General features: G+C 39.2%; 1 protein-coding gene across 3 annotated transcripts in view; it reads right to left on the bottom strand.

The window, feature by feature from the left end:
- Nucleotides 1-23,875, bottom strand: part of LOC134675052 (protein Skeletor, isoforms B/C) — a 114,424-nt gene that overhangs the window by 2,855 nt on the left and 87,694 nt on the right. For all 3 annotated transcript variants that reach the window (XM_063533197.1, XM_063533199.1, XM_063533198.1), the window contains exons 7-13: nt 21,141-21,240; nt 17,329-17,513; nt 10,987-11,181; nt 3,712-3,843; nt 2,761-2,917; nt 2,095-2,288; nt 410-637 (exon numbers count right to left, since the gene is read on the bottom strand). In XM_063533197.1, the coding sequence (XP_063389267.1) occupies nt 410-637; nt 2,095-2,288; nt 2,761-2,917; nt 3,712-3,843; nt 10,987-11,181; nt 17,329-17,513; nt 21,141-21,240 (1,191 nt within the window). The remainder of the gene's footprint in view (nt 1-409; nt 638-2,094; nt 2,289-2,760; nt 2,918-3,711; nt 3,844-10,986; nt 11,182-17,328; nt 17,514-21,140; nt 21,241-23,875) is intronic.

The following is a 23,875-nucleotide window of genomic DNA, read 5'->3' on the forward strand; positions in this document are numbered from 1 at the left end:
TGTTATAATTATTTTGATAACTGATGAATATTTTAGCTTTTCAAATACCATGTTTTCCAACAATATTCAAATATAATTTTGAAGAAAGAAACAAATATTTGATGCATTCTATTTCTTAGTTCTATTCTAATACCGGTGAAGGTCACTGCATGCAAGCCCAATTATTTGGCTAAACGAGCCAAAAACTTTCTTCAAAATTATCTACAGTCAAATTATTAAATATCGTCATGGAGAAATACTAAAAAATATGTACACACTACCTTAATATATGGCAATAAGGTCGTATACATTTTTTTGCACTTTGACCATTTCCGATAACTTTAACTATGCTAAAAGATGTTTTGAACAAAAATGGAGGTAACACCCTCCCACCCGATGAACATGAAACCTAGCATCACCCAAACCTCACCTGGTAATAGACGGTATCAGGAGTATGCTTGTCTGGGGTCCAGGTGATGACCCCAGGGTCTCCCTGCTCGCAGACCAGGGTCAGAGAGCGCTGGTAGGCCCCGAAGCTGGGGTACTCGTCGGCCTCGGGTCCGTCCTTATTGGGGGTCCAGTTACAGAGGCGACCGATGCCTGTCGGAATAAGCTCGCCTGTGCGCGAACGCCGCACGCCTGCGTAGATTTCGATGCCCTGAAATATAATAATCAATGTATTTAAATTAAGACTGCTAAGCTTATAATAACCAAAAATACTGGTTGTTATTCTGCTTGGAGAGATAGTTGAATTTGAAGTCAAGGCTTTTTATCCGTGACAGAATGGAGTCGATAGGTATTAAGATTAAGATGCTATGACGACCGCACAAGATCACAGTATTAAGGTGACAGTCAATTTCCAAAGACAGCTGCACTACTGTTCATTTTCCTATAGAAATTGACAATAATACCGACGCGTTCAGTACCAGTAGTGCAGCTGCGGTCAGAAATGGAATGGTACCGTTAGGGTTGTCAGACTGTTACATAACTGCCCGAGACTTACACTTGACTAGTAAGTCTTAAAGCGTAGTGTAGCGTGTCTTATAGTAATAAGACACGCTAGCCCTGTAAGTAGTACCGAGCTACTAACAATGGCGATGTATGCAGCTCGGGTGCGCGCGACCCACCCCTCGCCCCTCGCACCCCGCACGATTGCCCTGTCTAGGATTCGTCGAATGACTGTATTGTTTTATACACGGTGTAACATGAGGAAACCGAATAATTTTAACCACGCATTTCTGAGGTCAAAAGAAGTAAAAAATGTAATATCAGTTTAGGTCAATTTCGCCAAAAAAAAAATTTTTTTTTGTTTTGTTTTTTCAATTTTTTGAATGTATTTGTACATAAAAAATAAATGTTATTGGTAAAATTGTCACTTAAAATTGATTTTTACATTTTTTTTCGTAGAACCCACTTTTTGCAAAGTGTTACTTGTCACTTTTTGACATCTATCAATAAGGATATTTAGACTACGTCCCATAGCAGCAACATTAACATCAAAAAGGCCTTGAACACTCAGTAACAATAAAAACATGTTTTTTTTTAAATTAATAATATCTCTGAAACTAGGCGAATTTCAAAAAAGTTTATAAGTAGGACATTTTTGTCTCTAAATATAATCAGGAATACGCTGTTAAAATTATTCGGTTTACTCATGTTACATCGTGAATACGTTTGTTTCGAAATAAACTTTATCATCATCATTTTGTCTCGAGTTTTTAATACCTACCATAATAAATTAATGTATTAATTTGCCACAATCTTAAAATCAGCCGATCAACCTCATACATTTAAATTGTAATAAAGATAAGTAAAGCTAAAAGACTAAAAATACCTATCAAAATTTTGCGCCCTTGGTAAGGTGCCCATCATGCAGGCAGCGTTTCCGCGCTGAATTGTTATGGCCAATCTTTGAGCAAGAAATTTGCCTGCGCGAGGGTCACCTGTGGCGTCCCTTAGGCGTTTGCTGAGCGCCTTTTGGAGCCCCCCTACCCCACGGACCTGCGTCTCGACGCCAAAGGCTACAAATTCGTAGTGTGCGCCGAGACAACTATATTTATTTGCCTTTAAGTATTAAGTATGTACAATTTAATTACAAAGAAATAAAAACGGTACCTGTTTCTCCTCATCAGTCTTATGGAAGTACCCTCCAACAGGATCATTGGTGATGTAGAAGGGATGGTACCGCGCGGGCTGCGAGACATCCTCACCGCCCTCCGTCACGAATGTGTACTTGCGGCCCCGGACCACGTTGATCTCGGGGATGAGCAGCCCGTTGATGTACCAGGAGATGCCCCAGCCGACGTGTCCTGGGGAGAAAAGAATATGTGGGTCATACACAGGCGCGATACATTACTTCTTCTTCTTCCTCGTTATCCCGGCATTTTGTTACGGGTAATGGGATCCTGAGGTCCGCTTGACAACTAATTCCAAGAATTGACCTTCTGACCATCTAAACCAGAGGGGAAACTTAAATTTATTGGGTTTATTCGGGTTTCCTCGCGACGTTTTCCTTCACCGAAAAGCAACTGATCAAATGATATTTCGTACCTACGTAAGTTCCGAAAAACCTATTGGTACGAGCCGGGGTTTGAACCCATGACCTCCGGATCAAAAGTCACACGTTCTTACCGCTAAGCCACCAGCGCTTCAGCGCGATACATTACTCACCTACTTGAAGCTAAAATAAGTAAAACGTGATACGGATCGTTAACTGTTGTTTTGTTTCCACAGAAGAGTTTTTTTCCTGAAATATGTTTGACCCATTAGTTTGATAAATACCTGTAATAGCAGGGTATCCTTGCTTCCCACCAGTGGGTCCCATCTGAGCGTAGAAAACTCCGTCTTCAGGTTCGTTGCACTGGATCGGCGGAATCTCCCAGGGAGCCACCTTCGGCGCTGGCTTGGGAGTTGGCACTGGGTTAGGCTTGATTGCTGGCTGTAATGTAAAAAGTAGGATACTACAAAGGCTCGGAATAGATGAAAAGGGAATAACCAGCCAAGTGTGATACGGATGAGCAAAGCAACCCCTTTCATTATACCAAATAAGTACACAAAGATTCACTATGATGAGGGGGTTAAGGGATTAACCCCGTTTCCGTAACAATCCATCCTTTCAGCTCTAGTACCTAACCAAAGTTACCATAAAGAACATAACACATCATACCTAAAGAACAGAGTTACCATAGTGTAGTCTTCCGTAAGCCACTTTGTTCAGTTCTTTAAGGTTGACTAACATTAGACCGGGCCGGGCCCAGGCCAGAGCTTCCAGCGCTTCGTTTTCTACGGAAAGCACCACGTGATCACCGATCAGCCGTCATTGAAAATGACATGTCGGACTCGGCCTGGTCTAGCGTGAGTCCTCCTTTAGGGCCCCCCCACATCTGGCGTCTTTCGAGCGTCGGCGTCCGTCGGCGTTGGTCCAGCGCTATGGAAAATGACGTCGCTGCGCAGTTGCGTAGACGCTGCGTCGACGTTGCGTCGACGTCGGCCATAGAATTGTAGACGCCGACGCTCGAAAGACGCCAGATGAGGAGGGGCCCTTAATTGGGCTTCTTCAGATTCACTCTGATAAATACGAGTGACTTCAATTGAATGAAGCCATCTATAATGAAGATATAGTGGCGTTCAAAAGTGCATGGATAGTCGACCGTAATGCCTTAATATTAAGGTTGAAACATCTCCATGCACTTTTGAACGCCAGTACTTTTTGCAATGGCTTTCTCAACAAACCTTCTCTTCAGGCTGTGGTTTCCGTTGGACCTCCGGGCGTATTGGTGGTGGCTCCTCGTGGTGCTCGTCCTCTCCTTCCGGCATGGGGCAGTTCCAGACCGGTGGTCGTCCGAATTCGATGAATTTGTCTCCCTGTAAATATTCAGGAAAATGTACAGTCACCGCAATTTAGGGTCCTAGCTAAATTGGACATTCCATAGCACAAGTATTGAACAACTGATTTAGCTAAATGACATAACAATCACTGAGCGTGATGGTACAAAACACTACTCCCATTCATTTCATTTCATTTCATTTATTTATATGCTGATTCATAAACACGCTAATGACCTCAATTAGCTAATAATCGTTTGTCCTTATCTGTCACTTTGACTTACGTAATTGCAAGAAAGAGATAAAACATAATTTAACTAAGTCGGGCCCAAAAACATTTTATGAATAAGGCCCACTTGCACCCGGACCTACCCCGGACTAACCCGGAGTTAACCGGTTAAACCTGGAGTTACCTGGGTTACCAGTACAATTTGACACTGGGTTGACGGTTAAACCGCTTAACCCCGGGTTAGTGGGATGGTGCAAGTGGGCCTAAGGGGGTAAGGGTGTATTAATAAAAAAATAAAAAATAAATTAATAAACGTCTTACAGATTTAACATTTGTGATTTAGAAAGGGATAACATTTAATATGGGTCTGCTAAGTTATGGGAGGGGGGGGGGGGGGATAAATAAGTTTATAATCATGGAATGTTATTAGTTTTATCGTTTTTTAGCGGCAAGACTGCATATACCTATTGTGAATTTTCATCAATACATACGAGTATACCCAAGTTTTTTTGGAATCGTAGGTGATATATGCAGCTGGATTTCCTAGATAAATAGACAGAACTAATTATCTCTTGGACTAAAAATTTATTGCGCGCTTAAATTGGCTAGCATGTGGAAATTTGCAACATGTAATGCAATTAACTTAGTAATTTTCACTGGTAGTTTTAATTAGCTTTTCATTGTTCAACAGCAGAGCATAATTATGACACTAATTACGAGTAGGTAGGTATATTCATTCCCGCGCGAAAATATATATTATTATTATTATTATTTATTCAGACTTTCAATCCGGAGGTCGCGGGTTCAAATCCTGGCTCGTACCAATGAGTTTTTCGGAACTTATGTACGAAATATCATTTGATATTTACCACTAGCTTTTCGGTGAAGGAAAAACATCGTGAGGAAACCTGCATACATCTGCGAAGAAATTCGTAGGTGTATGTGAAGTCCCCAATCCGCATTGGGCTAGCGTGGGGACTATAGCCCAAGCCCTCTCGCGCATGATAGGAGGCCTGCACCTCTAGCACATCTTGCATCCGCGACTTAGACCGCGACTCGAGTCGCTATTCCCGCGGCTGTCAAATCTGTCGATTTCCGTAGCATAACTTGTACCCGCGACTGCAACAGCCGCGTAGAGAACTCAAAGTCGCGGCGCAACTCGTCAGTGTTACCCGGCGAAATCAAAGTCTAAACAAATCGATATTTGCGAGTGGCAACACTGAATCGGAAACCAGGGATGCGCTAAATCATTCGTTCTTTGATGGTAAAAAATCTAGTTTTTGTCGATGGTTAAGTTTTTCCTGTCAAAGTCAAGGAACTTTCAAATTTTGTCAACATTTAATTACGGGAAAAAATATGAAAAAATGTAAGTAATAGAGCCTTATACAGTGAGTAAATCTAATACGGGCGAATCTCTTAACGGTGGTTAGTATAGGACAAAGTAAAGGTAATTAGATAACATTTACTTAAAGTTGCAACAATAATTTTGTCCATACAAAATAATTCAGCCCGCAATGTAATGCAAACACACTCACGTTAAACGCTCGTTGACAGTTACTTTCAAAAACTCCTATTGCGTATGTAATGTCATTAACTGTCATGAGTGGGTAAATAATAAATAAGTATGATGTTTTTTATCGGACGATATTACTACCTAGTTTAAAATCAAATTACATCAAAAAATCTTATTAAAGCAATCATTTATTTTAATAACGACCCATTGAAATTACAACTGAAATGTACTGAAGTTGCTGAAATACTTACCTAAAGAAAACCAACTAAAAAAGAAAACTAAAAAACACAATTTACAACAATACAAATTCTGAGAAACCTGAGTTTAGTTTTGCCCCCTCCACCCTTCCAGTTACGGGCAATCCTTCGCGAGCTCGCTGTATCGTGTTTACAATTACTCGAGCGTTTCTTGGTACAACCCGATGTGGGAATCCCTCTCTGTACACAGCTAGCGCTCGATGACCATTTTGTAGTGTTTCACCGTAAATTAAAATCATGTCCATTAATTCAGGAGCAGTAAAAGTTGTTAAACGAGGCATTTTTATAACATACGATTACTTTTGAATCGAACGACTGACAATGTCAAATCAGAGTTGAAATAAAATAAGAAACTTGCAATTCCACCAAAGAGTTTGCCACGTTTTCACACAATGTACCAACCAAGTTTTGTGGTGTTTAGACGGTTTAGTTAATTCTCGAAATAATTTTGGTAATAACTGTTCAACTATTAGGCGGCCCGTATGCTTATTTTCCGCCATTCTGGTATAAAAAATCAGGCAAATTAAATACGAAATGAATACATAATAATCACTTATGAGATACTGATATTAGATGAATTTTATTTTCAAAAAGGGTGTGCTATCAAAGGTGCTTGTCTATTGCTCAGATTAGAAATAATCGTGAAATAATCACGTCAAGTGCTGTCATCGTGACTGATTAAAATGAAGTCAGTTTCTTGTTGATAAACATGATAAATAAATAAGATTTAATATCTTTTAACACGCCTAGTAGTACTTTTATCTACCAAAATAACTACAAAACATTAAACGCAGTGTAATGCTAATATGTATTGTGAATGTTCCTCCAGATAGGTAAGTTTGTAAATGCTATTGTTGTATTGCTAATGAACATTTGACATTTCGGTACCGCAACCATGTTTACAGTACATTGCTGCTGAGAAATTTTTAAAAAATTAATTATCGGGGGGTCGTAATGAACTGCAACTCAAAAAACCTTTTACTTCATGATTACACTAATGAATACTATGTCTGATTTAATTTATCGCCCGTATTAGATTTACTCACTGTATACTTAATATTGATAATATTCCTTAAAATATATATTGTTTAAAAATATCTGTTTAATAAACCCTTTAAATAAAATATTTTTGTAAGTAACTATAATAATGGAATTGCTATTATTGGTTTTGTTCTCATATTCCTGTTGTAAATAGTGTTATTTTTTTTTCAGAATAAGTTCAGCACCTAGACACGATTGATATCCCAGCACCCAAAGGAAAATATTATTAACAGGAACGTGCCAACGGGACCCGCGCGAAGTGGAGATTCAGGAAAAGAAACACACTAGGCAAGCTTGTAGGTTTCAAACGCGGAGCTGACCCCTTTTCTAAATTAACCAAGATGTGAGAAGCGCTTTAGCTTTAAGAACACCACCGAGGAAGTGAACTAATGGTTATGGCTTACCTATCTAAGCTGCCACAGTAACTCTCAAATAAGTTTCATATAGTTTTTCTTGTGCCAATAATGGATGGCATGTGTGTGTACTGTGTACCTAACTGTATATGATTTGACAAATTGATATGAAAAGCTTATTTCATAGTCCTCGATGAAGTCATGACCATATTTTATTGTCTTGTTTACAAACCAATTTTCTTTCCAGGGTGATATTTAATTGTCCTACGCCGCATGTCGAAGAAAAAGGAAGAGAGAAAATACTTTTCAAGGGTAATAAAGAAGATTCTTACAATTTCTCTATAGTGGTTCTAGATGTTAATATATATTAGGTTTAATAATAAGAAGTCGAATATTGCAAAAATATATAAGGCAAAGCAATATACTATTAATTTAAATATTGTTTTTTTTCTCTTCTGTATTTTTACCTGAAAAGAAACAAAAATAAAGTAGGTAGGTAAGTACCTAGAACTCCTAGAAGCCACGATTAATTAGCTCCCCAAGGCCCACTTCATACCTACCTAATGCTGACAGCAACGTATCATAGCATGATCGTATCAGGCCCTGTCAAACATGAAGTGAAACATCTAGAACACGGGTATGATCTAGAGGAGTTTCAATATGGTAGACCATATGATAACCGTACCTATGCTACCTACGCAGACTATGACATGAGTGTAACGACTCCTTCAAAATATTGTTGGTCGGCTCGGTCCAGTCACGTCACGGTATGGTGTTGGCAGGGGACGGAATGGTTCAGTGGGTGATGACTGATAATATTTCATACAAAGCATGATTTTGAGCCGGACATGATCCTGTTATAGCTACGTATTACATCATTCTGTTAGAGTACGATGCAGCGGGCACAGGCCACATGTAGGTATGTTTTGTTGAAGTCGAGAAAGGTTCCAAACGGTACCTAAATAGTAAGAGATTGTTAAAATTAGACATCTAACCGTGATCCTACCTTAATATTACTACTAAGACTATGGCTTACTTAATAAGTTGGATAGTTTGTTTTGAATATTTGTACCTACCCACCTCATCGGCTTCATTTATGTACAAGCAAGCGGGCTCCGTTGTTAGGTTAGGTTAGAAAATGAAAGTTTTGTGTAAGGAAGTCTTAGGATTACTTTTACAAACTTACGAATGAAACAAACCTGAATTGAAATTAAAAAATCCTACATATGTACCTAATTACTTAATTGAGTACCTACAAGCTAGCTGTTTGAAATTAAAGTTGTAAACATGATGGGTGTGTTGTGGTACTTGTAGGTATCACCGTGCGTAAAGCGCATTTAGTGATTGTTCCATACTTCCTTATTCCTTAGGGCAATAAGTAATTATACAAATTACCTATATTACCTATTACATAATATATGAAACTTGTTTTTAAGTTATGATTATTATGAGTTTAGTTAAAAAAGTACAAGCAAACCACCCGCGAGAGCGAGTCGCGTTATAAAGTCGCGTAGACTTCGACTCGCGGATTGACATAAAGACGAGAGAATATTTTGTCTCAAAATAGGCAGTTGTGCTACGGATTTTAGTCCAAAGTCGCGATCGTTGTCATTTTCTGACAGTGACACCTGATCGCGAGTTTGTCGCGGCTCTCGCGCGTGAGTTGTGCTGCCAACACGCGACAAACCGCCAAGTCGCGCCGATCTGTCACTTCTCACGCCTGTCGCGGCCAGTTGTGCTAGAGGTGCTGTGCTCAGCAGTCATCATTTCAGCCTATATACGGGACATATAGGCTGAAATGATGATGATGATGATGATTTATTCAAAAGAATGAATTATTTTTAGTAGCCATGGTGTAGCCTATACACCGTGTTTTTATTGAATTCCGTTAACTTCGGGGTATGATTAAGTACGTTTAAGAGAACTAAATGGCATAGTTATATCTAAAAAAAAATTATTTTTTTGCATTTTTTTGAAAAAAAAATAAGTTTAAAAAGTAATTAAATGTAGCATACAGCGTTGTTGTAACATGGGCATTACATTTAACTCAACCAAACAATTGAAGTCTGTGACATATCAATGTCATTTCGTACATCGATCGATCGAGATTGTACTTAAGTTTAGTAGCAAATGTATGAACTCATTCTACATACTAATCAATATGTAAACCGGCCCTAAGGCAAGTGTACACACTTGTAGAGGCCTTAGAGGAAAAAAATAAATTATTGATTATCTCCGAAATGGAGTTAATTAGAATATCGGTGTCTTTGAGAAAGTTACTTGATTTAAGCTCAGGAATGCACCCTTGAAATTAACGGAAATCAAAAAAAACACGGTGTATAACACCACACTTTATTCTTAACTTTCATTTTCATTTCATTTGAACTCAAGGCCCATTTAAGTCAATAATATCTAGTTTCTTCACCAAACAACCTGACATTTCCCAAACAAACAGCTTGAATCTAGAATTTTTTTTTAAACTTCATTTTAAAGCACACTCACGACTGGGTACGGCCCGTTCTAACGTGAGTCAAACCGCGAACATCAAAATTCTTAGAACAACTGTTTCTATTGATGTTGCATTTTTTTAGTAACGGAAATGCAGCTACACAAATTTAGAATGCCAGAACTCAAAGAAGGCCCTTGCCTTATGAGAAAACCAAAAACAAGTTAAGATAGCACCATTATACTTGCGACTGGAACTATTGGTCTCCAGAGGGCTGTTATCCTTTAATTTCATTTAAGTTTTTTCAAAGGCTGGAAAGACTTTATACTGTCCTGAACTTTGACAGTTACTTATTGCTTTTTGTGTTAAGTAGTACAGTTGTACAAAATTTACGTGCCGTAGTTTTAAAACTCGAAAAGCGACCAATTTAAAGTACTCACGTAGGACTAAGTATGCTAAATAATATATGTCTCACTTAGCGCCACTTGCACCATCCTACTAACCCGGGGTTAAGGAGTTAAACCATTAATCTAGTGTCAAATTGTGCTGGTAACCATGGTAACTCCAAGGTTTAACCGGTTAACCCCAGGTTAGTAGAATGGTGCAAGCGCCGCTTAGTATGCCATGGAGTGGGAGCCAATATTTCGGTAACTGACTACAACAAGTTCCTCTCGAAGGTACACGTTGAGACAGGTGAAAAGTTTGGTCAAGAGAGGCAGTTCTAGGTCTAAGTCGTTTGATAAGATACAGTAAAACACTTCTTTCTTGGAATTCTAAGGTGCAATGGCCCAAATAATCAACTGACTATCTTTGGGCAGCACTAAGCAGATCTACGCAACACGGATGTTTCTCTGGAAAGTGGCGATGTACTCGTTGACATACTTTGGTAAATTGATGTCAGGACACTTCGTTCTTGAGATTCAAAGGTCTAATAGGCTGCCAATGATAGGCTAACTGGCATTGGTCAAAAAGTTATATCCAATTCATCAGCAGCTCGAAGACTTTCTCTAGAAGATCACGATATCGTATCCGTTGATATAAGTACCTTGATGATGGTAGGACACTTTATTCTTAGAATTCAATGGTCCAGTGGCCCATATGATAGATTGGCTGATATTTGTCAAGAAAGGCAAATCCAGTTCATCAGTAGCTCGAAGACTTCTCTAGAAGATCTCTATACCTTATTCGTTGACATACCTTGATGATGGTAGGACACTTAATTCTTGGAATTCAATGGTCCAATGGTCCGTGGTTGGCTGGCATTGGTTAAGTAAGGCAAATCTAGTTCATCAGCAGCCGGCAGACTCCCCTGGAAAGTCACAATGCTGCAGTCGTTGACATACCTTGGTAAAGTGATGGTGGTAGGACACTTCGTTCTTGGAGTTTAAGGGTCCAATGGCCCAGATGATAGGCTGGCTTGCGTTGGTCAGGAAAGGCAAATCCAGTTCATCAGCAGCTTTAAGGCTCCTCTGGAAGGTCACGATGCTGTAGCCGTTGACGAGAGCGGCGTTGAGCAGCCGGATGGAGTTGGCGCCGTCCTGAAAACAGTTGGCCGTTAGCTAAGGAAATTTATAATAAATTTAATAGAATGTTTCTCACAATGGTAAAAGAAATTGTCCCATACTGAGCAGAGTTGATTATTCCTATTTTTAATTTGAACCATATTGTATATTAAATAAGGAAGAATTTAGTTTGTTCGATAAATAATTAAAGAAAAGAAATGCTACTTTATTTGTTCTAATTAAATTGACACGGAGTGTAAATTTTAATTTGCAGAGGTTAGGTAAGTAAAATTGTATTGACTTTTTTATCGTCTCCTAAATAAGTTATCGTTCCATCAGGCAAAATAAATGATTTTAAATTCATTCAGACAACAAGATTTGAAAGTCAGCAATATTTTGCTGAATTAGAAACACTTAAGAGATTAGCAACACTAACGCTACTTCGGCGGCTTATTGAGAAGTTCTGATAGAGAATATTTTAAAGAGCTTTTGGCTAGTTTAGATTCAAAATTTCCAAAGTTCAGCCAAGTACTTATTGGACTGACTATTCTCAATAATTTTAAAAACGAATAATCCCAGACCCTAACTTCTGTTAGATCGCCTTCCAAAACATTCCATCAAAAATCATTGTGAAAAATTGTTTATTATAGTGAGTGTGCTCAGAGCATAAAAAAGTCAACCACGGCGTTGCATGAACAAGAGATTTCCTTTGGCAGGATTGGTCCTTAGGACCCAAGGATTGATTTAAGAAATGGAGCCACAAGTCAAGTTTAGTATCATTTTCATAATATGTATGCTAGTTTTAAGTTTTATCTAAATCGGTTTAGCGGTTATTGAATCCCCATACAAATTTCCTCCTGCCTTTTTACAACCTTAAGGGATAATTTTTGAGATTAAAAGTATGCTATGTTATTCCTTGGGACTCAAACTATCTCTGTACCTAGTTTTAACTAAATTGGTTCAGCAGTTTAAGCGTGAAGAGGAATTAAAAAAATTTTTTTTTTTCATATTTTATGTGTTTTTACTTCGGAATGTTGTCATGAACCCCAACTGAAATGGGACAAGGCGAGGACAAAGAAGAAGAGACTTCGGAATGTTGTCATTCTGATATCAGAAATGAATTCGTCACCCCCAATTTATACGAAAACGATACCAATCTTGGCCTAGTAGCTTAAATGATACAGATATCAAGATCATGTTGAGAGCCCCCCCCCCCCCTAAAAATTTACATCAATAATCTCGGTGGCTCCACTTCTTAAATCCATCCTTGGATCCTAAGGACCAATCCTGCCAAAGGAAATATCTTGTTCATGCAACGCCGTATGTTAGGCCCAGCACCATCCGCTATTAGGAATTCTTCTTTTTCCCAATTCAAAACTTTAATCAACTTGCATGTGATCTACATAGTTTGAATTGGTCTCCTTAGCATGTCGCATAGTTTTGAATTGGCCCCCAGCCAAACTGAGACAGTCTCGGCGATGCCTGCGCGCGACGTCCGATGAAATGTTGAGAATTCTTGACGAGCACTTCCAAATCCCAATCAAAAGGAATACCAACTCTATCAACGATGTTTTAAGACTCAAAATTAACCCTACCTACCTTTACCTTACCTACCTTTTGATACCTTTGTACTGTACGAACTTCCGAGATTTTGGGAAGTAAATGGAATAGTCTAATAGTTCTTGCGTCATACTATAATTATATTTTATGTGACTGTCTACGAAGTGAAGTTTAACTTCCATGGGATTCAGCAACTTTACAGTCGTCGTTAGATATATCGGAGCGGCCAAGGTGCTCAAAATTATCTGAACAAGCACTTTTACGTCTTGATAATAACTGCCTTAAGATATTTATGAACATCTAGACCGCGAAATATCTGATAGCGATACATTCCCGCCGAGTTATGAAACTTATTAAAGCCCACTTGCACCATTCCAATAATCCGGGATTAAGCGGTTAAGGCGGTCGTCACACTGCTCCGCATCTAGCAGCGGCGTCCGTTGATGCGTTTTTTAACTTTGTATGTAGAATCTTGATTTTGTATAGAAAAAACGCATGGTACGACACACTGGCTCCGCGTCGACGCACGGAGGAGCGAGACGCACGGCGACTCGCGCGCTCGGACGGAGACGCGGTGCGTGCCGCAGGGTATGTCACACCGAGCTCCGCAGTGCCGTACGGATTTTAGTGCAAGAAGGACGTAGGTGCAATGGATATCGAGTATATCGACGTCGATAAGTTTATTTTTGAAATTGAAAGTCGTCCACCAATTTGGAATATTAAATGCGACGAATATTTTGCTTAGCAAATAATCAAATGACGAGGTTGAGATACGGGTGCATAAAAAATGTTTTTCTTCGTTTTGCCTTAAATCTTGGTAATCTCTAGCAAAAGACCCATATTTATAGGACTAGTTTGTAAATAAGGATGTACCCATGCAGTGTCTTCTGCGTTTTATGACTCGATTGTACAAAAAACAAACTGAAAGTATCACCGCAGCGTCCTGAATAAGTTCCGTTTCCATTTTTCCGACAAATAGGAATTGTTTTCACCTTAACGTTTGAATGTGAAATGAACGCGAGACGGAAGTAACGCGGGACGTCGCGTATCGCAGCTCCGGACGGAGATGCGGATAAAACTCGGACGTTGGTGCGTTGTCCCCGCATGCGAGTCCGTTGCTCCGCGTCTCGCAACGAGACGCGGCGGCAGTGTGACAACCGCCTAAACCGTTAACGTTAACCTAGTGTCAAATTGTACTGGTAACCATAGTAACGCCAGGTTTAACCGGTTAACCCCGGGTTTATGTCATGTACATGTTTGAACTCCTTCACGGTTCACTTCAAAATAGGTTATGTACGAACTCTTCATATCGCCGTGTGCATGCTATACGGCCACAACTCAAAATTTTTAATTTTCTGGATTATTGCAGATTCGTATTCAAAATTGTTCAATTTACGACCTTATTTCGAGAGCCATAGCAAAAAAGGTCTTTAAGAGCCTTTTTCTCACAAGTGGCCTTATGCATTTGACCATAAATTGTCAGACGATTCCCTGCAATACAGCCACTTACCAGTCTGCCGCCTGCTCCCGCGGCGTTCGCGCATGAACTGAGGGACTACCGCGAACCACGTTCGACGTGTTGCCTTCCTGCCACACTTACCTACGAATTTACAAGTGCGACAAAGAGGCAACACGTCGAACGTGGTCCGCGGTAGGCCCTCAGACGGCCCTTTTGAGTTGTGGCTATATAGCACACGTTTTAAATGAAGCTTTTGAGTTGCGTCCTAGAAAATAATAATTAGTTGAGTTACAGATATTATCGTGTACAGTGATCTTGTTCCTATCAAAATTGATAAAATAAAGGGATTTTAACTATTTTGGTGTTTTTATTTATATTTGCATGGTAACCTTTATCCAAAAATTTTGTGTTTAAATTTGGCCGCATCCCAAAATCTTTAAAAAACGTTTCTGCAATACGGCCACAACTCTAAATACCTGTCTTTAGGGCCTTGTGTCTTAAAAAATATACATTTCTTTTAAAAAGTGGCGTGGTCATAAGGAGGGTTATATCATTCCGAGTAAAAAAAGCTAAATTTTAAATTCATAGACCTAAAACTAAAGGAGTAAGATCCTATTAAACACCCTGAACTATACTCTCACAACTTTGAGACGCGATTTCTCGAAAAAACGGTTTTTTGAGATGTGGCAGTGTAGTAGGCACACGGCGATATATCTTTAGGGCTTTTTCGCGTTGACTGCCTTCTACTTTAAAAACTGGAGCCCTATTCTGATTTGAGAACTTCCTACGGGTTGGATCTATTTTGATACGACCTTAAAGAACGCTCACTCTGATTGGTGCATACGAAATGAAGTGAAATTCGTGCGTGAGACGCGCGCCAATAGAAAATATTACGTAAAACTCTGCGTAATAGTGGATGCTACTACCACTATCCAACACAATCTGGGGGTCTACCGTGAACCAAGAAAATCGAAATTTCGTTATCTAACCTCCTTATCACTCTTGCATATTCGAGCGATAAAGAGGCAGATAACTAAATTTCAATTTTCGCGTTTCCCGGTAGGCGCTTGTTAACAATCCGCCTTATGATATTTTATTGTCTGTGAAAACTTGTCAAAACACAGTTTAAGGCACATTTTGTACAAGTTACTCTATGGTTTACTAGCTAGCTTAGTGCTGCACTCTGGCCGTAGAACATTGCAGTAATACCCCCTATTACCAAGACGATCGTCAAATTCGTATCAAAACCAGTTCAAGCCCGTAACAAATGATTAAATTAGAATCGAGCTCTATGTATCTGAAGATTGCGTGATGTAGTACTTAATTAGCTAAATTGTGTTAGAACATGGGAGTTGGTGAAGAGTTAAATTTGTTTTCTTGTACAGTCGAGGCACAGTACATTAAGAACAGTAGTGAATCTAAGGCCGCTCGGCAAGATATTTGCCTACTCTTGCGTTGGCGCTTAGGGTTGTTACTTTTATTGTACCTTCATACTGATACGCGACCCGGCCGCCGCGCCCCGCGCCCCACGGCAGTCAACGACACCTTCTCGTAACTCATGAGGCCCTGGTACTTGTGTAGCGCTAAATAAAAATTTTAAAGAGTTTTTTTCTCGATTTTAGCCACCGTAGCCTATGGAGACTAACAAGTAACGCTAAGCGGTATTCGTAGGCAATGGATGTTCCTATATTAAGGGTATCACATGTGCGTTTCTGACTTTTGATGCAATTGTTCCTACAATACAATACGACCGCGGCGAGCTGTACTGAGGCCTACCGAGAGCGGACAAATGCGAGCGGGTGGGCAGCGTACTCGAATGCACGCGATCACAGTCGCGGTACAGCCCACACTGCCGCCACCGTATTCCCCCGTATTTTATGCTAATGTGTGCGTGGCAGCGCGTGCGTACCCGGCGTCCGGCGCGCACGCACAACATTCAAGCTGGCAGCGGCACATTTCTATGAAGATTCACTACTATTCTTGTACTGTGGTCGAGGTAAGCGAACATGGGAGATAATAATATTTCAAGTTTCAATACCTATCTTTACGATTTTTAAAAATCTTTTTTCATGTTTGAAACTGCAATTAAGGTAATTATTATTAAAACTTTCTCGAGCTACGAGTATTTTGTTACTCGAGTTGGTTTTTAAATTATTTTATATTGTGTGTTGTTTGTATGCACTTGTAATATAGATATTTAGGAATAATACACTATTATTACCTGTTTATGCAAGGTTTTATAATAAATATATGCAAATCTAATTCTAATCTCCCACGATACAGACCTTAATTAGTAATTACATTTAACGCTTTACCCTCCTATTGATGAATCCACTGGAAGAAACGATTAGGGAACATTAAGACTGCGTGCTTCGCATTCCGATGTGCTCGTTAGCAACCACATTTACTAGTCAAATAACGGGGACAATATAACTCTAGCTTAGAATTTATAAAGACAAAAGCTAAGTGAAAATAAATTAAGTAGGTAGTGCGAGATATTTTAACCATAAAATTGTCTGCTGAAGTAGATGGAGCTGTAAGGACCCGTACGATTTGTTTTTTGGATTGTCAAGCGTTGATAACGTTTATGTTTCTGTATAGAACTATTTATTTCATACTGGCAGGTTATGAGTTGTGTACGAAATTTCGCGCTACTTCACGCGTTCCTATTTGTTGTGTACATAGATTACTATTTAGCTACATCCTTTATACTTAACTTCATTCGTGTTTCTTCTCTCTACCTATATCTCGCTCTCGCCCTCTTTCTCTCTTACTTTATATTTCTATTGAAAAACAACAAAGGATAAAAACAGTAACGGACCTAGAATAAAGCCTTGTGGTACGCCTCTACAACAACAGCCTAACTATATAAAATGGGCGGATCCACAGCTTCCAGCCTCAACAAACGTTTAAAAATAAAATTATGGAAAAACCTTACTGCAGCATGTAGACTGTAGTATAGCTTCAACAGCAACAGCAATATAGGTATTGAGTGAGTCAAATGCTTCGGTAAAGTCAAGCACAAACTTACGCTGGAAGTCACGAACAACACGCTGAGATATGGCAATTTCGGGACACTTTACTCCATTTACCTCTTTCTTATTTTCCAATTATCTCCTTTGAGTTTACGAATAAAAAATATTTCTATTTCTATTACTACTTACCACAAATACTTCATCGGGACAAGATCCCCTCACGCCCGCGCACTGGCTCTTCGCATCCAGATAATAATCTACAGCGAATCCCTTCAGCGTGCTTTTGTCCACCCAGGCCACGGCTACGTCACCGCCGACCATCTGGGAGTGGTGAGGGTCACCAGAGATGCCGAATGACATGTATTCGCCGTCCTCTGTAAAGAAATAAAAGTTATTTATTTAAACGCCAAAATATTACCCACAAAAAATATTATATGATATTGGAGGTAAACGACCTCATGGTAAACAATTACCGTCTCCCATGGAGACCTGTAACAAGAGAGAGCTTCTGAGACAAGAGCTCACCCGAGTACTAAAGCCTTATATCGCAACATTCAACGCCTATATCATGACAACTTTTTAGATAAGATAAAAAATAGTTTATTCAAATAGGCATATTACAATGCGCAGACCTCTAATAAAGCTACACCGGCTTCAACCCTACACCTCTACCTCGAGAAGATTTAAATCCCCCCCCCCCCAGTAGGAGGAGGGTATCCCAATATGGGACCGGCAATAAACTCGGCGAGACATATCTTTTCATAACAATATTACATCTTATAATTAACATTATTATAATTTCTACTGACAAATGGATTATTCGACTGTTAGCTTCTCAATATTTTCAGTAGTTATTCCATTGCGTATCTATGAAAGGTCATCACCTCTAGTAGTTCAATCTAAACTAAAACTAATTTACCTTTATTTTATAGAAAGCAAGTGAAGTAGCTACGGTCTGCTGAACTCTAATACTTATGATGTGATTCTTTGAACCATCCAACAAATAAATAGAACGTTATTTACTATCTTCAAGAATTCCAGACTACTAGTTTGTACTTAAAAGAAAGTAGCTCTAATGTACAATAAATTCTATTTACTAAAAGGCATTCGCCTTATCTTGTAACCATTCAAGAATAATATAATGACTAGCTTTTTTCCGCGACTTCGTCTGGCATGGAATTAGTAATTTGGGTAGCTTATTTTTAACCAATCTTCTTTTTATTTATTCTCTATACAAACTACCTTATATGAGAAACAATTATGACTAACTTAAAAACCAGGCTAAATAAAACATCAGTAGTATTTCTTGATTTAAAAAGTACAGTGCTCTAGAGCAAAAATGTCTCATTTTCTGCACACTTTTTAGAACAACTAACCACTTTCCAAGCATGAGAAATGAAAAAGCTTTATACGCCTTTAGGCACTGGTCCCACCGCGAGCTAGTAAGCTATGAGCTATCGGCTATAAACACGAACAAAAGATAAGCACTCCCGTGTAAATAAAAGAGACACGGCGATATTTATAGTTACTCGCCCAGCGGTGAGCTATAAATATCGCCGTGTCTCTTTTATTTACACGGGAGTGCTTATCTTTTGTTCGTGTTTATAGCCGATAGCTCATAGCTTACTAGCTCGCGGTGGGACCAGTGCCTTAACAATAATAGCGATCGGAGAAATATGACTTTTTAATCTTAAAACTGCTTTATTCATACAATAGCAGGCTACTTAGGTATAGCTAAACCCTCTCTGCGAATAAACGCCTTATCTCGTTCCTTATCTGAATAACACCTTTTTTGTCACACTCTTCTTGTTCAAATAATCGACTTTGACGTCACATGTCACAACAATTTTATGACATGATTATCTAACCCAGCAAAATGTGAAAATTCTGATCCACAATAATCCGCAAATAATGTATCTTAGTCCCTCCCGTGTGTGCCTTATCTTGGTGTAATATACCTTGCTTACTCCTGCCTCTCTGTTGTGCTGCTGCCAAAAAGTCTTTAAAAGACTGTAAAAACATGAAGTATAACAGCAAAATACTCTTTAAGTGGAAGAAGTTTTGTACGTTTAAGATAAAAAGAATGCAGTAGTTTGAGGGAAAGAATTGTTTGAAGACACACATATTAGAAGAGCTAGAAGATGAAGAACGTGAATATGTTAAAGATAACATTGTAGTCTATGAGCTATTTGATACAGAATAATCTGTAGTAGGGAAGCAAAACAGCGATATGAAATCAGAAGGAGATGTACCTATGCCAGAAGATCGATTCAGGAGCAAAAAGTAAAGAAGTAAAAGACGTTTTCAAAGATAAAATTAGTAGTTTTAAGCAATGTGTTGCTTCTTTGGATTGTTATTCAGTCCCTTAGTATCATGTATGCCTATTCTATGCGCATGTTTCGAGATCTGTGGTATCGATGCTTGGAATGTACTAAATAATGATGTAGGGCAGACACGGGGGGGATGTCAGCCAAACTGTTCAGGGCAATACTATGAATAAATATTTAAGAAGATAGTTACTGAAACTTACAATAATCCAATCTTTAAATATGAAAATAAACAGCAAATCAAGAAAAAGCAACCAGTCCATTTTCAATTAGATACTATACACGAAATGCAATGTTACATGATCGGGTCAAATTGAGTTTAAAAAAAAAATTGGCAACTTGAAATAAAAGTGTTATGATACCTTTGGGTATGGTGCTGCAAGCATACTAGTATCCCCCCCCCCCCTCTCCCTGACGTAACCCCCCTTTCAGCATGAAATATATCTCTTCATTTTACACTTCATTCATTTCGTCGGGTGACAAGCAAAAGTCACTAACATCTTTGAAATTATTGGACAATAAACCGTGTTACAAGTGTAATAAAGTGACGGCTCGATTCGGAAAATGAATTAGAGACTGACTAGATATGAAATAATAACGATATGTGATGTTCCACTGCAAAAGGTACCTTGTGGCGGCTGGCGCCGCGATTCGGGAAGTGGATTAGGGATTATCTTGATATGAAATAGTGAAGATATGTGACGTTCCACGGAAAAAGGTTCCTTATGCCGGCCGGCGCTTACGTTGCATAGCGCCGCAATAATATTGGAGCGACGTTAATAATAGCGTAAGCACCAACCGCCGTAAGCTACCTTTATCCGTGGGACGTCACATATCTTTACTATATCGTATCTAGTTAATCTCTAATCATTCCCCGAATCGCGCCGTGAATTGTTACTTAATTTTTTTGATAGTACTTAGTGACTTTTGCTTGTCACCCGACGATTTCATGCTGGCTGTAATTATTTGTCTTCTCCATACATTCGGACATGAACAAATCAACAGATAAGGAACAGAATGAGGCCTCATGGCAATAATGGACGTCGAAGTAATCTCGGGATAATCGGTCATGGGCTGCGTATAAGCGACATTACTGATTGGTTCGGCATAATATGGCGGATGATATTTAGGCACATTGCACACTATTAGCTGCTTGTTCGTAAGCCTTATTCCAAAGACATAAAGTCCACCATTTCCATAAATCTTAGGAGTACCTATTGCTGTTAGTATATTCTAATGATGAATCATTCATAGTACATATACTTATCTGACCTATGCTCACAGATGAGTACAGTCGTAGTATAAGAGGACTGTGCGTGCTAGTGCGTGTTTCGGCTCCCATACGGCGATTCGGGAAATGAATTAGAGACTCACTAGATATTAAATAGTAAAGATATGTGACGTTCCACTGCAAAAGGTACCTGATGCGTGTGTTTTTCTACGAGATTTGGTTTAAAGGGCTGGCATCCAGGACATAAAATTCCATGTAAAAATAATTTACTCAATTCTAGGGATTGACAGGGCAAGCTGGCGCCATCTGCTAAATACTTCGACAGGGGGGTGGGCCTGTCGAAGTATTTCTAATAATTTTTTTAAGTTGACTTTTCACTTCTGCCGGCACTCCCGGAGTGCAGCCCGTTTTTTTTGCTAAGTATGAGCACACAGCTTACTCACCCAGTTTAGACACCAGCTGCAATACGATGCTGTCCCCAGCAACGGCCCAACGGACTTCAAAGGCCAGGTCGTCGTACAACACTTCGCAGTTCAGCTTTGACTGGAAACAACAACAAAAGTTACGTCAGTATAATCAGCATTTTAAATAGGTATGTATACTCATAAATTTTGACTGATTTATTTATTTATTAACATAAGGAGATCCAACAGCTAACTAAATAATAATGGAATCATAAATAGGTATATAGCTCACAATTAGATATGTAACGACAAACGAAATTTTAGAACGAGGTTAGTATAAAATTAAAATTAAATTGTAATTGTGAGTTCCAATTACAGGACTTTAAAGACATTCGCACTAGTAAACGGTCTAGGTCCTAGATTATGAATATAGATAGTTATTTAGATTATTCATGATGAGCGCAAGACTGCCACGAAAAATTACGAAATCATTCAAAAGATTTTATACGCGAATAAGTACTCGTAATTCCCCCTATAACTAATAATTATATTTACCTAGGTACCTAGTTTGTCCTTAACGGGTTTTTCAAAACATCTTTACAATGCTTTACTATATTTTGGCACACTGTGGATACCCAATTCCAATCAAATTAATTATGTCCTTTTTAGGAAGTATCTTTGCTTATCTTTCTTTTATTTCATAGATGTAAGTGCCGGGACATCATATATTTCAGTCGATTGGCATCATTTCTAAAAGATTTGTTATGTAAGCTACGTAGGCTTACTTTAAACTTTCAGATATATAGGGACATATCGTCACTACTTTGAAAAAAACTCGTATCTTCTTCTGTCAATCAAAAGAAAAATGTGGTAACTAATGTATGGGATGCGTACAGAGTTCCTGCGTTTTAACTCTGGGTAGCAGTGCGAGATACGAGAGTTTTTCAAAGTAGTGACGATATAGACACCTCATCCCAGCCGGGTGGAGCGTGGCCATTTCGTGCATAAGGCCGATATATTTAAGCATACGTATAGGCATCTCGTGCATACGAAAATATACATATACATAGCTACTATACCACGTTTACATACTTGTAGCTAGCCTTTCTTGAAGGCCGGGCGGTATAATTTTCTAGTAGATTTGCAAGGGCGAGCCGATGACGCGGCGACGGGTAATCGAGTGTGCGGCCCTTCGCCCTTCGGCCTAAGTCAAGAGTGGTAGGGAGTTCATTGATTGCCACCCAGCCATAGTCTAATAAAACATGGTCTTCTCTTCCCAGAGTGACACAAGCCTACGTCACAATAACATGGCCGCTATATATAGCGCTATCGCATATTATCATATAGTGCTGTCGCATGATGCCGTATTAGGCTTGTGTCAGTCAGGTGACCTAGAAAAGACGGGAAGAGATTACCAGGCGGAGTATATTATTATACCATGCACCCCGCCAAACGAGACATCCGCGCCAGGCCACAACAATTTCGTCATATAAAGCAGTAGTAAGTACCACGATCCCATCGGGTCATCCGGCCTGGGAACGAAACCATAAAATACCCGATAGTCGGGTTTTCGGCACTGAATGTGTTAATATCGTAGATTATTGGAATAATAAAAAAAAAACCGGGCAAGTGCGAGTCGGACTCGCGCACGAAGGGATCCGTACCATAATGAAAAAAAAAACGAAAAAATATGCAAAAAAAAACGGTCACCCATCCAAGTACTGACCACGCCCGATGTTGCTTAACTTTGGTCAAAAATCACGTTTGTTGTATGGGAGCCCCATTTAAATCTTTATTTTATTCTGTTTTTAGTATTTGTTGTTATAGCGGCAACAGAAATACATCATCTGTGAAAATTTCAACTGTCTAGCTATCACGGTTCGTGAGATACAGGCTGGTGACAGACAGACGGACAGACGGACGGACGGACGGACGGACGGACGGACGGACGGACGGACGGACGGACAGCGAAGTCTTAGTAATAGGGTCCCGTTTTACCCTTTGGGTACGGAACCCTAAAAATTGGCCCAGATCGCCGTCAAACGGGCAAGGTGCCTCGAAGAGATACGAGTATATTTTATGTATATTGGAATAAATTTTGATTTTAATTAAAATATTAGCCAAAGTTTATTACATCAGACCTCTAATATTATCTAATATCGAGGCCAGTGCATCTAACTAACTTTAGACTTATAAATAAAGTAAACAAACATATTAACATATGTGACGTCCCACGGAAAAGGTACCTTATGGCGGTTGGCGCTTACGCTTTTATTAACGCCGCTCCAATATTATTGCGGCGCTATGCAACGTAAGCGCCAGCCACCATAAGGTACCTTTTGCCGTGGAACGTCACATATTAGTGAGAGCTAAGTTTGCCAACATAATGATGGTAAAGGCCAATGGAATTGAAAAACATTTGAGAGGCGATTAAGCCAAAGTTTTTTAAACCTTAACGGATTTGGAATAGAGGACATATTTGGTTGTCACTGAGTTGCAGCACTTAATACTGACATGAGCAGGCTTGAACACAGACATAATATTTGAATAGACATCGCATATAGGTACCTACTGCCGTAAGAAAAAGGTATCATGTATGTACCTTAGCTCTAGGATATCGCCTCGAAGTGTCGAAAGGTTTTAACACTATCTTTCCCTTAACCACTATTTCACTACTCTGTTGTAATTACTATGCATAAAAAATGGGTTTTGTTAAAATTAACGCAGGACGGTAAAAGTCGAATTTTTTTACAGGGGTGCTGACACTTACTGAA

The sequence above is a fragment of the Cydia fagiglandana genome, chromosome 21 (genome assembly GCF_963556715.1).
Source record: "Cydia fagiglandana chromosome 21, ilCydFagi1.1, whole genome shotgun sequence".
Taxonomy (NCBI): domain Eukaryota; kingdom Metazoa; phylum Arthropoda; class Insecta; order Lepidoptera; family Tortricidae; genus Cydia; species Cydia fagiglandana.